At 37.8% G+C, this 17,489-nt stretch overlaps 1 protein-coding gene across 5 annotated transcripts in view; it reads left to right on the top strand.

Moving 5' to 3' along the window:
- Window positions 1–17,489, top strand: part of arhgap32b (Rho GTPase activating protein 32b) — a 72,383-nt gene that overhangs the window by 29,914 nt on the left and 24,980 nt on the right. For 2 of the 5 annotated variants that reach the window (XM_058087654.2, XM_058087653.2), the window contains exons 6-11: window positions 10,535–10,621; window positions 12,531–12,668; window positions 13,990–14,082; window positions 14,230–14,352; window positions 15,708–15,785; window positions 16,152–16,233. In XM_058087654.2, the coding sequence (XP_057943637.2) occupies window positions 10,535–10,621; window positions 12,531–12,668; window positions 13,990–14,082; window positions 14,230–14,352; window positions 15,708–15,785; window positions 16,152–16,233 (601 nt within the window). Of the gene's footprint in view, window positions 1–4,849; window positions 5,829–10,534; window positions 10,622–12,530; window positions 12,669–13,989; window positions 14,083–14,229; window positions 14,353–15,707; window positions 15,786–16,151; window positions 16,234–17,260; window positions 17,312–17,489 lie in introns of those variants that run through there. The other 3 variants (XM_058087656.2, XM_058087655.2, XM_058087652.2) reach the window with 3 other exon arrangements.

Genomic DNA, 17,489 nt, shown 5'->3' with positions numbered 1-17,489 from the left:
TCCTGAAATAGTCACTTGACAACCACTTCAAAATGTTTTACAGCTCATTTTCGATGAATTAATTGAAGAAATATAGCAGCAACAGTTGAATTGTAGTAATTGACACCACATTAAAGCATTTGAATTGTTAACAGTGTTCTAAAATAGCTTTAATGGCAAAAAATACACTTTTGGAAATGAGCTAGCTTACCTGACATGCTGCCATTTTGGGGAAGAAATATCCTGAAATAGTCACTTCACAACCACTTCAAAATTTTTTACAGCTCGTTTTCGATGAATTAATTGAAGAAATATAGCAGCAACAGTTGAATTGTAGTATTTGACACCACATTAAAGCATTTGAATTGTTAATTGTTTCTAAAATAGCTTTAATGGCAAAAAAATACACTTTTGGAAATAAGCTAGCTTACTGGACATGCTGCCATTTTGGAGAAGCAATATCCTGAAATATTCACATAACAAACACTCCAAAATGTTTCCTATAGGTCACTTAGGGACTTGCTGAGTACAAGTCAAGCAAAAAGCCGTATAGGAACTTTCTGCCACATTAAATTGTTACTGATGTGTGTCACAATGGCTTCTTATAGCGGAAACCATTTTGGGGAAGCCATATCCTGAAATAGTCACTTGACAACCACTTCAAAATGTTTTACAGCTCATTTTCGATGAATTAATTGAAGAAATATAGCAGCAACAGTTGATTTGTAGTATTTGACACCATATTAAAGCATTTGAATTTTTAACAGTGTCCTAAAATACATTTAATGGCAAGAAATACACTTTTGAAAATGAGCTAGCTTACCTGACATGCTGCCATTTTGGAGAAGCAATATCCTGAAATAGTCACATAACAAACACTCCAAAATGTTTCCTATAGTTCACTTAGGGACTTGCTGAGTACAAGTCAAGCAAAAAGCCGTATAGGAACTTTCTGCCACATTAAATTGTTACTGATGTGTGTCACAATGGCTTCTTATAGCGGAAACGCTGGTCAATCACACAATGAGTATTGTGCTATAACCTGTTATTTTCTGTTAGGGCTGACGTGATGGTGCATAAACTGTAACAGAAGAGGTTAAAGAACACAGGCCAACACTTATTGTGGTCACAATACTTCAGTGTCAACAAAAAAAGCCCCCCCCCCCCAAAACACAAACAGTTTTATAGTAGCGACGTGCACCGTTATAACAGGGGTGGTTTTTGTACGTGTGCACTGTCTCGCGTCTAATCAAAACCGACGGCCCAGTCATCCCACCCTGTAGACCAGCTTAATGTGTGTTGCTGCATGGCTGATGCATTTGTCTCATCTACCTTTTGGCTCTAACGTGACAGATTTTCCCTGAACATCTGTGCACTTCATTTTGTCTGCGCTCTGAGCATCCATCCATCTTTCTATCGATCCTTCCTTCAATCATTTGCCTGTGTCAGCTCCTGCCGGCTGATCACTCTGACGCAATATGCTCCGATTGTTCAGTCGTTGCCTTTTTACACAAAAGACCATGCATAGAAATGACTTTTGGTGTGAGTCAGGGCTTATTAACTGATTCAATTCCCAGCCAGTTTTCAAAAGGCAAACCCCTTCAGTACTGAATTTGACTGATCTTTCAATGCATGCATAAAATTATGTTCTATGGTTACATAAACATAGAACCTACTAAAAGAAACATTAGACTGTCTTCCATCCATACGTTTTCTATGCCACTTAACGTCGCCATGTGTATACTGGAGCCAATCCCAGCTGTCTTTGGGCGACAGGCTGCAAATAAATGCATGTATGGGAAACCTTACATGCGCCATGTGTATATCCGTTCTCTAAAGATAAATACAAAAATAAACGCTGCTGGAGCAAACAGTTCATATTCTGCTTTGCAATATACTGAAGTGAGCTGATTTTCCTTTCCTCCTTTCCTCCTTCACACTTGACAAACCTTCCTGTCCTTTCCTGACATTTCAACTGCTGAGCTGGATGCCGGAGTACATGCTTGCCAATAGGAACTCTCAAAATATGGAGCCACAACACGACCATTAATTTTTGGCATTGCAGAAAATGATGCCTTGACACGGAAACTAAAAATACTAAAATACCAATACAGTATACTAATGGCAATGAATTGGTGTGTGTGTGTGGGCGCGTTCAAGGGGAGGGGGGTTACGTGGCACGCACGAACAAGCCTCTAGCGGTCTCTGATGGCCACGCCATTATTTCAGGGACCCATCCTGCTGCGGTAACGCAGCATAAAAAAGCGTAAAGTTAATTTTAACGCAAAAACCCATTGCATGTTTACGTTTGAAGAACGGTTGAGAATATACCATAATTTCCGTTCTGGCTCACGGTGTCAAAAAAACAACTAAACTCATCACACAGCAACTTAACACTTGTACCTAAGAACTATACAAACAAGCAACGATAAGAGTTATCGTTTTACATAATGCATTGCATCTGAGCAACATATTCATTGGTGCTGCTGCAGAGCTGCAATGATGTCAGCCTCCCTCTGGGCTCCTCTGGCTCCCTCTGGAGGAGAGAGGCAGCGCCATCCATTCATCCTTTTGGTATGACACTTGTCTTATTTGATTTCTATTATAGAATGCGGCTGTTATCAAACGCAACTGGCCAGGAGCAAACATGTTATTGTCGGCTATGCTGCACACATGCATGCGCCCGTGTGTTTTACACCAAAAGATGTAAAAGTTGGGGAAAGGCATTGCTTCAAGGCGCCACATCATGTTAAAGGGACATTACCTAAAATTTGTCTGTTGCCTGTCACGCTGGCGTAGCAGTGTTGCAGAGTTCGACAAACTAGGTCATCATTGGATTATTCTTGGATATTCGTAAGCAGATTTGTCGTTGAGAATAATTTGATTCTCCTGCAGCCACTCAAACAGATTTGCCTGTTGCTACATGGAATTGAGAGGCTATTAGAGACACTTTTTTTGGGGGGGGGGGGGGGGTGAAAGGAAAATGGGCTCTCGCTGGTGCATTGGGTGCGGCCATTTTTGTTTCCGGCAATAGGTCTTTGAACTTGATGCAGCATATGGTTGGCACATGAAATCATCACAGCTGATAGAAAATGAAACACTTCTCTATATGCACTGTGCGATTTTATGCTAAAAATAGAGGCACATATAAATGTACAGTACATGTACTTCACACTGTGAAGTACATCAAAATGCAGTACCCGGATGCTGCAGTCAAAGCATCCCAAATTACCACTTAGTTACCATCGAAATAATGCCGGCAACCCATAGTGGTGGGAAGTGTGTTAGCTGGCAAAGAACTACAGAGCCATCAGCCCCCTGATGATGTCATCGACGGGCAACAGAACTGATTCCCGCCTCCTGTTTCCACATATTAGCAAGCTCATTGGCTGCTAACAAGGACATATTGTGATTGAAAATACATACACAACATAGTTGGACTCATGCAGTCAAAATGCGCGCCATATTGTATGCTAACCAGAAAATGTACGCACAATTTTGCCTTGCACCGTACTGAAAAACAGGCAAAGCGGTATGTTTGTAATTGAGGTTCCACTGTACTGCTTTTATTACTAATATTGAAGGCTTGAACTTTACCGACTACAGGAAGTGTACACCAAACCGAGCATGGTTTTGCTTGACACTTATTACACAAAATTTGCAAGTTTTCTAGACGAGACTCATTAGTCACGTTTACATGAGGAGTTTTTTTCTTTCCGAATGGAATCTTTCCGAAAACAATGGTATATATGGAAAGGAATATTCCAATCGCGTGTCTACATGCGCCGCAATAATCAACGTTACCTTTACCCAACATAATGGCAAGGAACGTTACCTTTACCCAACATAATGGTGAGGAACGTTACCTTGACCCAATATAATGGTGAGGAATGTTACAGTTACCCAAAGTAATAGTGAGGAAAGTTACCGTTACCCAAAATAATGGCGAGCAACGTTACCTTTACCCAAAATAATGGCGAGGAACGTTACCTTTACCCAAAATAATGGCGAGGAACGTTACCTTTACTGCTTTTATTACTAATATTGAAGGCTTGACTTTACCGACTACAGGATGTGTACACCAAACCGAGCATGGTTGTGCTTGACACTTATTACACAAAATTTGCAAGTTTTCTAGACGAGACTCATTAGCCACGTTTACATGAGGAGTTTTTTTCTTTCCGAATGGAATCTTTCTGAAAACAATGGTATATATGGAAAGGAATATTCCAATCTCTTGTCTACATGCGCCGCTATAATCAACCAGAATAGTCAATGGGGCATGCCCAGTAAAGCGTAAACACCAACATCACGTGATACCGACTGCCTCCAGTTTTTCTTTCCCTTGTTGGAATAACTCCGTATTGCCAGTTTTTCCTTCGTCTGGTCTTGAAATTTAGTTTGAATCAAAAACAAACTTTCCACAGCAGTCCAGTGCCGATTGCTCGCCTGCATTTTTTTTTAAATCAAAGAACGTCTCAAGCTGCGTGTTACGTCATATCTCAGCATTCGCTGAAAGAACGCACCCGGGAACAGGAAAAGATAAAGTTCAATCTTGCTAATATTTTTATTTAATTAAGCTCGGCACATGTTTTATATAGATATGTTTTGTTTTTTTTATAAAACTGGACTTGTGAATGGCGTATAGAAGGGTTTAGATTCTGTTCCACAGATGGCGCTAATGCACACGAAAAACACCACAAAGTAGAACGCAGTCTGACAACTTTCCGTTTGAGCGGGTACAAGATACCTCAATCGGATTGGGGAAAGGAATATTCCACCCATGTGAATCCGATTATATATTCATTCGGATTGGCACTTTTCTTTCGGAATGAGGTGTATACAAAGGTTACATTCTTTACGTTTGAGCAAATAACCCGAATGGAATTGGAATATTTGGGTCCATGTAAACGTGGCTATTGTCTCTTTTAATGTGGAGTGACATTTTAATTGCTGCAAAAGATGTTTAAGAGTTAAATGAAAATCTGCTTTGTAGAAAAACTCAGGGTGGGAACGATCCGTGGATATTTTGTGGACGGTTTGCATGGTTCGGTCGAGTTTGTGATCACTGTGCTAAATTGGATTTAAGAGGGAACACTGCTCATGTGGAGGAAACAAAATGTGCACCGCTCCTCCTCTTTTCCCCCCCTTTACCTCCTGCCCCCTTCTCCTCTGTGTGTCCTTGTTCTGCCTTGGTTTCTCCCTCCATCCTCTTTGTCCTGGGAATGTACCAAGCAGGGAGGGGAAGATGAGGACAGAAGGGGGAGGGGTGAACCAGCATGTCAGGCTGGGGTGAGGTTGAAGAAGGGAGAGAGGATAGCGTGTGGGACAGACAACAACGTGTGTGCACGCTGAAGTCTGCAACGGAGAACGGCCTGGAAGTTTTATTTGAACAAAACCGGACATGAAGGCGGCTTATTGAATTCGGCGGTCAGAAAGTTTTCTCCATTGCGAGGTATCAAAGAAAGGAAAAAAAAAAACTACACGCAAACAAAAGCAAGAAGAATCGAGACTGGCTATCACAATGCCCGCAAAATCCGAGTACACACGGTAGAAGCCGTCCACAGCTGAGGAAACCACATCACTTTTCATCGTCCAAAGTTGACCGTGTTATTATCTACGCTCACAGAAAGGACCAGGAGAACCAACTTCTAATGTTCTTTTCCAGTGCAATTGTGCACAGGATTGCTGAAACTGGACTCTGTGAGACGGGATGAGAATCTGAGACCAGGGACAGGTGTTGGGGATTTCAGGGAAAGGCACATGTGAACCTCAGCCGCATGAAGGTGAATGGAATTGTGGCAGCCACGACGAGAAAGGACTGAAAAGCAGTGTTGACCTTGCTGTAGGTAGGCATGTGTATTGCTGTGTTTGGCATTTTTGAATATACTTATATCTGCTGGGTGCATTGAAATTGGGCTTTTTGCCCCCTTTCCAACCTTAGAATTGCTCCGTTATGGAAAACTACTTACAGTAAAAGGGTTGCTGTTTATTTTCATTATGGATCCATTCTGACACAAACACTAACATTTCCAAACACTTTGTCTCTGTGGCTACGTTCTGCATCTGATTTTTTTTCATGTCACTGTAAACAGTGCGACACGGGGCCTCTTTCATATGTAGATATACATTAAGTCCGACATGTATCCGATGCTACTGGAGTCCAAAGGTTCAGGTCTCATATATCCGGCGAAAAATGGTGGAATGAATAGGTTTTGGAACATAAATGTCCCGCCACTCCTGGCTTCAACATCCACCCAAACGGCTCCTCGTCTCAGCAAGTTCCCCACAAAGTGCCATAGCCAAAATTCTTGCTTTCTTCCTGCTTAATTTTCGAGAAAATGATGACTCCAAACAGACAAACAACAATATACTTTCCTTGGCAAAGCCCAGATTGTCAAATAGAGGTCTGCGGTTATCAAGCACGGTTTTACGATCATTTTAACTTGAAACAGTAATGCTAACCATCTGTGTCAATCATTAATGGTGAGGGACGTTACCGTTACACAAAATAATAGCGAGGGACGTTACCTTTACCCAATATAATGGCGAGGAATGTTACCTTTACCCAACATAATGGTGAGGAACGTTACCTTTACCCAACATAATGGTGAGGAAGGTTACTTTTACCCAACATAATGGTGAGGAACGTTACCTTTACCCAATATAATGGCGAGGAACGTTACCTTTACCCAACATAATGGCGAGGAACGTTACCTTTACCCAACATAATGGTGAGGAAGGTTACTTTTACCCAACATAATGGTGAGGAACGTTACTTTTACACAACATAATGGTGAGGAACGTTACTTTTACCCAACATAATGGTGAGGAACGTTGCCGTTACCCAACATAATGGTGAGGAACGTTGCCGTTACCCAACATAATGGTGAGGAACGTTGCCGTTACCCAATATAATGGTGAGGAAACACTGCATTGCTGTACTCCCTTAATAACGTAATAAGTAAGACTGTGTTTTGTTTCAGGCCTCATTCACTCGTTCCCAGATTGATTTATAGTCATGATGCTTTCTTCTTGAAAGGTGTGATTTGCAGCTTTTGCTTTTGCCGCACACTGGTTTTGGTCTGTAGAAGGGCCTAGCCTTTTATAAAGATTGACACCCTTTGGAGAATGCCATTCAGTGTGAGTGCAGGTTGACCTGATTGTGATTTGTAAATGCGGTCCAACGACTGGCTAAAAGCAAGAGGCACTTGCTGGCTCGTAACGTTATTTCCATTGGAGATCAAATTGCTGTGCTGGGCAGTCTTGTTTATGGTTTCCTGCACCACTGGAAATGTCTGTGTATCTTTAGAATAACTTTTAATAGTTAGGGTGCAGCTGTGAGTCAACCTCCTTTCCAGCCTTATTTTTTGCCTTTATCGTCTTTATACGATTGAGCACGACCTCTCATATACAAAAGAATACATATGAGAAGTATTATCCTTCAGTAGCTGTCTTGTAAACATGAATGCAACTCAGATACATGACCAAAGAAGAAGCGTTGCAACGGTCCATTCCAAAAAGTCAGACTTAAAAACCAAACAAATTTTTCCCCCCATAGGAAATCATGTAAATACATCAAATCGGTTCCAGACACCCGGAAATGTTACGTGCAGAAACAAGGCCTTCAATTGCCAGAGAAATGTTGAAATCATCAACAAATCAATCATCACCTGGTAGACTGGGGGGGGGAGGGGGCTTTTCTCATAAACAAAAGGAACAAAATGTCAGCCATGCGCTTCTGACTTTGTGAAAACATTTTGTGGAAGGAATCACGGAATTGGACAATAAAAAAACGGAATCTGCTGTTTAATACAGAATCTCGTGGAAAGTGACATCGTGGGGGAATCTCATCACAAACACTAACACCTCCCCCCCAGCATGTCAACATGTCGAAAGTTGGAAAAAAACACTGAAAGACCGGCAAAAGTTGCCAAAAACATATTTGAAACGGCTCTCTTACATAGTGTCCATGAAGCTAGCTTGGTTAGCTTAGTTTAGCAGAGCATGCTAGGGTGTGTGTGTAATGGTAATGGTAATGGTTTAATTTCATTTGAACATGCATCAGATTACAATTGAATGCATCACATAATCAGTTCACAGTTCCACATGTCCAAAAGGAGTAGGAAGAAGCAAAGCTTATTAAATCCTACCCCTCCATCTAGTACTTTTACAATTGCTAACTGTTACATTTGTTCACTTCCTGCTTTCCTAATATAATTTAAGTTTTTTTTTAATTATTATTTTTTTCATTTTTATTTTTATCCTAATTTATTTTTATTTTTATTTTTGTCATGTACCAAAGTACAAGGTGATATGACCATACAATGACATAATGGGTACCATAGTAAGTGTCAATATAGTGATATGTATAGCACATCATGACTGGTTCAAGACTCTTGTGTGTGTGTGAGGCTCGGGTTGTATGAGTGTGTTGTTTTTATCGCTTTAATTTTAACTGGGACATTTTACGATGCCGTAAATAAAAATATTCTAGCGCCCAACTAGTCTTCAACGTGAAAGGGACATACTTCCAGCCTTCAAAATGACAACGCTGTTGGCAGCATACTGTCTTAAGTGTAACTGTGCATTAATAACATGCAGTTTCTTGAGAATTTATTAGCGAGTTTGGTGTGCAAAAGCTTGTCATTTCTTGCCTCTGAATGCTGATTAACTTTTGCCCTTGTATCTTGATTCCGACCAGAGATGATTCAGCAAGCAATGATTCAGCACTCTTGTGGAAAATATCTGGAATGTACGATTTTCAAACTCCTTGTATGGCTGAAGAATGCCTCATATTCAATGTGTTTCATTGCAGCCACAGCCAAGTGACAGGACTGTATGGGATGTGGCCTTAGTCTGCTGTGTCTGTGGAATTTTACTGTCAGGGCTGCACAGGTCATGTTTGTCACTAGTCTATTATCCTGAAGGGAAAAACCAACAAAGACTCAAACGGCTACGGTAACGCAGGCCAGTGGTCAAATAAGTCATTGGATATTTTCAGTGTCATCATCGACAAAAAAATGTTCATTGTTTATTGATAATTTTTTTTATGTACATCCGTAGCTAGGAAGTAGCTAGTGGCATCGGGACTTGCAATAAGCAAGTTAAATGGATTGCATAATCCATTTAAAGGGGAACTGCACTTTATTTATTTGATGTGCGTTGTTAGGTAGCTCATATTAACTAGTTTTCTTGCACTAGATTGCACAGAAACGGGAAATAAATATGTGTTCATGTTTCGCATAAGGATTGTGAATGATGATTGTGAATGATTCCCCAAAAAGTACAGTTCCCCTTTTAAATGTTTAATCAATTGTCATATATTGCGAATGCTAATCGCTAGCATGTATATGGGATATCCAGTGTAACTTAGCATGGAGCTAGTGCATTTGAGCTAGTGCAAATGCTTGTGCATTTAATTTATGTTGAATATCACAGGGGGCGGCACGGTGGTCTAGTGGTTAGCGCGCAGACCTCACAGCGAGGAGACCAGGGTTCAATTCCACCCTCGGGCATCTCTGTGTGGAGTTTGCATGTGTGGGTTTTGTCCGGGTACTCCGGTTTCCTCCCACATTCCAAAAACATGCTAGGTTAATTGGCGACTCCAAATTGTCCATAGGTATGAATGTGAGTGTGAATGGTTGTTTGTCTATATGTGCCCTGTGATTGGCTGGCCACCAGTCCAGGGTGTACCCCGCCTCTCGCCTGAAGACAGCTGGGATAGGCTCCAGCACCCCCCGCGACCCTCGTGAGGAAAAAGCGGTAGAAAATGAATGAATGAATATCACAGATAATTTTTGTATGTGATTGACAAAGGTTATTTACGCAAGTTTGTATTTGTCGTGCTTCAATTGAGAACCCGCTGTCCGTCTGCTCAGCTTGCAAGTACCACCATTGCACAGAAACGGGAAATAAATATGTGTTCATGTGCTTGTGCATTTAATTTATGTTGAATATCACTGATAATTTTTGTTATTTTTATGTAAGTTGTGATTGACAAGCGTTATTACAATATTATTACAAGTACCAAACGGCCCAGGGTTTAGGAGGTTAAGCAGATGCCATTTAGGCCAGACAATCATCATGTTGAGGATCAGCTTGGAAGTCATGTTATTTAATCCTCATATTTGACAGCATTTATTTCTAATAGCGTCTTTCCTATGAGGTTACTGAGAGTCCTGGTGTATTTTTTTCATTAAAGAGCATCGAGAAAATATCAGTTATTTGATGAAAATTTGATGACACTCAGTACTTTGATGTCCTACTTTGTCGTCTTTGACTTGAAGGCACGTTTGTTCTTTCCTTTTTGAATACAACAGAACGTCCCGTCGTTACTATGACAAGATGACGTGACCGGTCATTGAATTTGTCTGAATCCCTCATGGCAGGAAAAGGGGTTTCACTGTATCCTAGATCAGTTTTCTTTATCTATTCGAACCCCTATAAGCCAACCCTTTGGGTCATAGGTTTGATGTATATGAGTGTTGTGTTATGGCGGCGGTGGAAAATGAATCATCCTAAATGAACAATTGTGTTTGTATTGTTGTTCCAGTTGTCCCTCGGCGATGAACAGAGTGAAGTGACGCGGAACAGCCATGAGTCCAAGGAGCTTGTGTACTTGGTTCATATTTACTGCCAGGTGAGTCTTCACAAAGACCGCTTAAAGGCTCACGGATGGGATTTTTCAACTAAATATGTTCAATATTCTTTCTTTTTAGATTTTATAAATGTATTTTATAATTTTATTATATATATATACGTATATATATTATATATATATATATATATATATATATATATATATTTTAAGGGTATTTTGTTTCTGTGTCCCATTGAATTTAGCTTGTATGTTTTTGCTGTTTGACGTGATTTTCAACGAAATATGTTCAATAGTCTTTGTTTTTTATTTTATATATATATATATATAATATTTTAAAGGTTTTGTTTCTGTGTCCCATGTAGCTTTTATGATTTCGTTGTTTGACGTGATTAAATATGTTAAATAGTCTTTGTTTTTATATTTTATATATATATTATCATTTTATATTTTTTATTATATTTATATATATTATATATATGTATATATATTATATTATATATATATATTTTGAGGGTGTTTTGTTTCTGTGTCCCATTGAATTTAGCTTGTATGTTTTTGTTGTTTGATGTGATATTTCAACTAAATATATTCAATAGTCTGTTTTTTATTATATATATATTATAATTATATATATTATATTATATTATATATAATATTATAATATATATATATATATATTATATTTTAAAGGTTTTGTTTCTGTGTCCCATTGAATGTCGCTTTTAGTATTTTGTTGTTTGACGTGATTTTTCAACTAAAATGTTAAATAGTCTTTGTTTTTATATTGTGTATATATATATTATAATTTTATAATTTTATTATATATATTTATTATATATATAATATTATAATATATTATATATATATTTTAAGGGTGTTTTGTTTCTGTGTCCCATTGAATTTAGCGTGTACGTTTTTGTTGTTTGACGTGATTTTTCAACTAAATAGGTTCAATATTCTTTGTTTTTATATTATATATATATATATTATAATTTTATTATATATTTATATAATATAATTATATTTGAAGGTTGTTTTGTTTCTGTGTCCCATTGAATTGAGCTTGTATGTTTTCGTTGTTTGAACCCTAACAAACAGATCCACTCCAGCTGCTCATTAGATGTCTCCTGTGACACGTTGGATTTTTTTTTTTTCCCATGCCTTTCCATCTACAGATGGTATTCCTTCTCCACTACCTTGGCGATGACACACAAGTATGTGTCTGCGTAGCTGGAAATTCCGTCCACTTGCAGCCTTCGGAAAATTGTTAGCTCTTCACCAGTGGTTTAGGGAGAGAGAGAAAAAAAAGACAACTTTAAACAGAGAAAGTGGAATTTCAGTGAAAGTGGGGCAATACAGTATGAAGTTCTCTGTGAGCCCAGTGAGACCTTTCAGGCCTGTCTGCCGCAGCCACAGCGAGCTTAGTGGTGTGCTGCAGTCCCAGCGTTACAGACCTTGGCCCCAGTACACACAAATCTTTTCAGGCCAAATGACAGCAAAATACTTTTTCCACCGCTAGTTTCTCTCATTTGGTATGGCAGCTTGGAGCTCTTTGGTATGTGTGACGTTACATCAAATATATTGAATACCGGGGTTGTGCTTGCCCTTATTCTTTCAGAATCACTGTATTTTGCTACAAAGAGCTGAGTAAGCGGTATTACTATTTATCCAACATACCTACTGTGGACTTTTGTCTCAGTGTTATTGGGAAAGTTGGCGTATTTACTAGTGGTGTAATGTGATATTTTTTCGACTCAGTACAGCAGCATAGTAATCACAGTACATATTAAGTGAAGGACAGGAAGTTTTTATCACATTGTGCATATACTGGGTCAAGAAGTACAGTGCAGCAGCAATTATGCCAAGGAGAAGCAAGAGCTCGAAAACCCTCCTCTGCCATTAAAGTCTCCTTTTTGCTGTTTGGACCAACTGTCTTTTCTTTATTCAGAGTCGAAGCTGGATTGTGAGGCGCAGCTATGAGGATTTCCGCGTCTTGGACAAGCATCTGCACCTGTGCATCTACGACCGACGCTTCTCACAGCTGCCGGAGCTGCCGCGACATGACAGCTTGACTGACCAACCCGAAGTGAGCCCTGCTGACACAGCTACAACACAGGAAACATTGAATTGAATTTTAAATTGAATTGAATTGAATTTTAAATTGAATTGAATTGAATTTTAAATTGAATTGAATTGAATTTTAAATTGAATTAAATTAAATTAAATTAAATTTGTGAGGAAAAGTGGTAGAGAATGAATGAATAAATTAAATTAAATTTGTGAGGAAAAGTGGTAGAGAATGAATGAATGAATAAATTAAATTAAATTTGTGAGGAATAGTGGTAGAGAATGAATGAATGAATAAATTAAATTAAATTTGTGAGGAAAAGTGGTAGAGAATGAATGAATAAATTAAATTAAATTTGTGAGGAAAAGTGGTAGAGAATGAATGAATAAATTAAATTAAATTTGTGAGGAAAAGTGGTAGAGAATGAATGAATGAATGAATAAATTAAATTAAATTTGTGAGGAAAAGTGGTAGAGAATGAATGAATGAATAAATTAAATTCAATTTGTGAGGAAAAGTGGTAGAGAATGAATGAATGAATAAATTAAATTAAATTTGTGAGGAAAAGTGGTAGAGAATGAATGAATGAATAAATTAAATTAAATTTGTGAGGAAAAGTGGTAGAGAGTGAATGAATGAATAAATTAAATAAAATTAAAATTAATCATATCGTATCATACCATATTATATTGTATTGTATGGTAATGTAATATTATAATAATAATATATTATAATAATTATATTATATTACATTACATTATATTACACTGCATGAGGTCTCCTCCTCTTCCATGTGGAAGTGGTACATTTTTTTTGCTTGTTTCTTTGTCTTTCTTCCCCTGCTCCATTTGACACTCTTTCTTAGGTTTAGTATAAAAACAATTAGAGGCTAACTTGTTAGCTCTGGAGCTCACCAATGCTTAAAGCATCTTGTGTCCCTGCAGTGGTCCCATAGCCTCTGCTTAAGTGTTGTCCAATGTGATGTAAACAAAGAATACCAGAGAGAGATATGCCTTTATTAGCCCCACAAGAGGAAATATTACATTTCCTTATCATCTGTGAGACAAGGGGTAGACCGGACGGGATGATTGGGTGATGGAGGAGGAGGAGAATGGGAACAACATACAAAAACTACAAATTCTAAACTAAACTCCTTTATATAGGAGCACAGTGTTGGAATGGTAACAAAAACCTCAACACACATTTGTACATTATACAGTGTAATGGTGACTGTAGGGGTGCTATTTCATGTCTACAGGGCTCTAATAATGATTAAAACAATATTCTACCACGCAGTAGTATATTCACTTAGTTATGTTTTTTTTTTCTTCCATTTTAGTCGGTTTCCCAGATGCTGCTGGCTTATCTCTCTCGGCTTTCAGCCATCGCTGACAACAAGATCAACTGCGGGCCTGCCCTCACATGGATGGAGGTAGGAATACACTCTTCTTTTCCTGTCATGTTTCCATAGTTCAACTCAACCCACAAAATGGATTATTTGAATTGGTGAAAGCGTTGTGTAAGTATTGATCTGGTATATATTTATGTGCTTGTGTGTGTGTGTGTGTGTGCATACCAGATTGACAATAAGGGAAATCATCTTTTGGTACATGAAGAGTCTTCCATCAACGTCCCCGCTATCGCCGCTGCCCATGTCATCAAACGCTACATTGCACAAGCTTCAGATGAACTGTCCTTTGAGGTGACACACACACACGCACCACATTACATTTATTTTATTCATAAATAAGTTGTAATAATCACAAAAAAATAATAAAAAAAAAGTAGAGTCAAAATATTAAGAGAAAAAAATTGAATCTCATGAGAAATGTCTCACTTTTTCCTGGGGAAAATTATAGTTTTTGTAGCATAGAATTTAAATTAAACAAAACATAAAAATTAATCAAAGCATTAAAATCAAATAAAATAAATTAAACATATTTTTTTTCTTTAATATTTAAAAGATTTTTTTTAAGCAGTCTGAATATGAAAAACAAAACAAAAAAAATGTCAAAATGTTATGGTAATAACGTCGCAATATCTCTAGAAGAAATTTAAATATTTTGGGAAAAACAACAGCAAAAATGGGAGAAAAAATTCATGCTAATAATAACTAGGGGTGCTCCGATCGATCAGCCACCGATCGGTATCGACAATATCATTGTAAAAGCACGCTATCGATTTACAGAATATGTGTTTCTTTACAAAATATGAAGGTAGCCCTTGCCTCCATTTGTTCTTCACACCTGGATTAAGTAGCGTATTTTTCCGGACTATGCGTTACTGTTCCTGCGACTTATACTCCAGAGCGACTTATAAATGAAAAAAGTGTTTATGTTACATAAACACTGGACACCTTTTGTGTTCATGTTTATTTTTTGTGTAGCTGAATAACCATTGTGTTAGCATATCTTACACCTATTCAGCCTGTTCTCTATTCTTTTATTGTTAGAACTTGCCTTCCAAGAGGACGTAATGTCTGTTTTGGTTAAGTAGTTTGGAAAATAAATTTTAAAAATGCGACTTATACTCCAGTGCGACTTATGTATGTTTTTTTTTACAAAATTATGCATTTTTGGCCTTGTGTGACTTATACTCCGGAGCGACTTATAGTCCAGACAATGCAGTAATCGACTGAAAAAAGAATCGTTGTCGTCCAAATACCGTATTTTCCGGACTATAAGTTGCACTTTTTTTCATTATAAATGAAAAGAAAAAGTGTTTGTTACATACACACTTGGACACCTTTTGTGTTCATGTTTATTTTTTGTGTAGCTGAATAACCATTGTGTTAGCATATCTTACACCTATTCAGCCTGTTCTCTATTCTTTTATTGTTAGAACTTGCCTTCCAAGAGGACGTAATGTCTGTTTTGGTCAAGTAGTTTGGAAAAGAAATTAGTTGGAAACATTTTTTTTTTCTACCTAATGATGCATTTTTGGCCTTGTGCAACTTATATTTATATCTGCTGAAAATACGGTAAATGGGAAGAAAAAACATTGAATTCCGGATCTTCCTGTTCAAAGCGGGAGTGTTTATGCTCTTGTCCTCTGCAGGTGGGCGACATTGTGTCAGTGATTGACATGCCTCCCAAAGAAGACACCACCTGGTGGAGGGGGAAGCATGGCTTTCAGGTGAGCCTTTCCACTGATCAACATCACACACTATCTTGTATTTGCCCCATTTCTTGCCACCACGACTTTAAACGTCCCTATAAGATTTACTTTGACTGAACAATTGTGTGGTATCATTCTGGCTGGATATTTGATCACTTTTTTGACGAAATAGTGCCAAATCTATAACTGTGGCGGTCCAAATTTATTAATGGCGGGCCGCTACAAATAAATGAATTTATGGAAAACACCAGAATTGTACTCTAAATACAGCAATGGCTTTAGAAAAAAACACCATGGTGATACTGGTGGTGTAAACTGCAGACGAAACAGGACCTCAAGAGTGATAATTAGTGTTAATTTTGTACTTCCTGTCACTCCCTCCAGGTTGGCTTCTTTCCCAGTGAGTGCGTGGAGCTCATCAATGATAAAGTGCCGCAGTCCATGACCAACTCCGTGCCAAAGCCAGGTACTCCCGCCATTTAGTGAAACGCTGTTGGAAGGAAGTAATCACTGATGACTGTTAAGATAAGCCTGTGGTTCACTTTTTGAATGTGGATGTGGCTCTGTGTGTGTGTGCGTGTCCACCCGTCTCGGACATCAAATCCACAGCTTATAGAGTTTTAGTGAGTCAGCATCATGCAAATGTGTACTTAATTCTGTTATTTGGGAGCCATTTGCCGCGGGATATTCCGAATGCCTAAGTTCTAGATCCAAACACTGATCCCTGCTGGAATGACACAAGTGCGGCTGCTGGGTCCCTCAAACGCCCCCGAGACCAAAAAGTTGAGATAAAGTGACAACAAATTAGTCACTTAGTGTATTTTTCCACTGCCTTTGGAACATGGAGTCTGACCTGATCATAATGTTATGATATTGTAATCAGTTGTAGCGCATGATCAATACCCTCCACAAATCATTGCTATGCCTGCAACACTCTCCAGCTGTAGTACACACTGCTTGGTCATGTTTGTTTGCATGCCAATTGCGCATTTATTCTGGCATTTTCTTCTAATTAATTGACTTATATTTTTATATATATTTATACATATTTTTTATATATATATTATATATTTTTTTAATGTTATATATTTATATATATATATATTTATATATATATTATATGTATTTATATTAATGTTTTATATATAATATACAATTTATATTATATATTTATATTTATTTATATATATATTTATATATATTTTTAATATATAACATATTTATATTAATATTTTATATATTTATATATATTTTTTAATGTTATATATTTATATATATTTTTTAATGTTATATATTTATATATATTTTTTATATATAACATATATTTATATTAATGTTTTATATATAATATAAAATTTATATTATATATTTATATTTATTTTATATTATTATTTATTATGAAATGGAGCTTTTTGTGTGTTATGTTTACAGACTTTAGGGACACCCTGTAATGTTTGCATGTGTCGCATCTGACTCTGCCTCCTCTGTCCCAGCGTCCCCGTGCTCTGGCCTGCCGCCCGCTTCTTGGAGTCTCTTCCCCCCCTGTGCGTTGTTGGTATACGCTCCATGCATCCCGCCCTCACTATAGCACAATGATTCATGTCAAACCGTAATAATTATGTTGCAGGTTGTTCATCCGACTGAAGATGATTTGAGATAGTCATGTTTTTTTTGTTTTCTAACTTGAAGTGCTTCTCTCCCTCTGCTGATTGTCATGTCTCC

The sequence above is a fragment of the Doryrhamphus excisus genome, linkage group LG21, assembly GCF_037039965.1.
Source record: "Doryrhamphus excisus strain RoL-2023G ecotype Guam linkage group LG21, RoL_Dexc_Guam_v1.1, whole genome shotgun sequence".
Lineage (NCBI taxonomy): Eukaryota > Metazoa > Chordata > Actinopteri > Syngnathiformes > Syngnathidae > Doryrhamphus > Doryrhamphus excisus.
The sequence above is the reverse complement of the archived record's forward strand: the minus strand, read 5'-3'. Positions and strand labels throughout refer to the sequence as shown.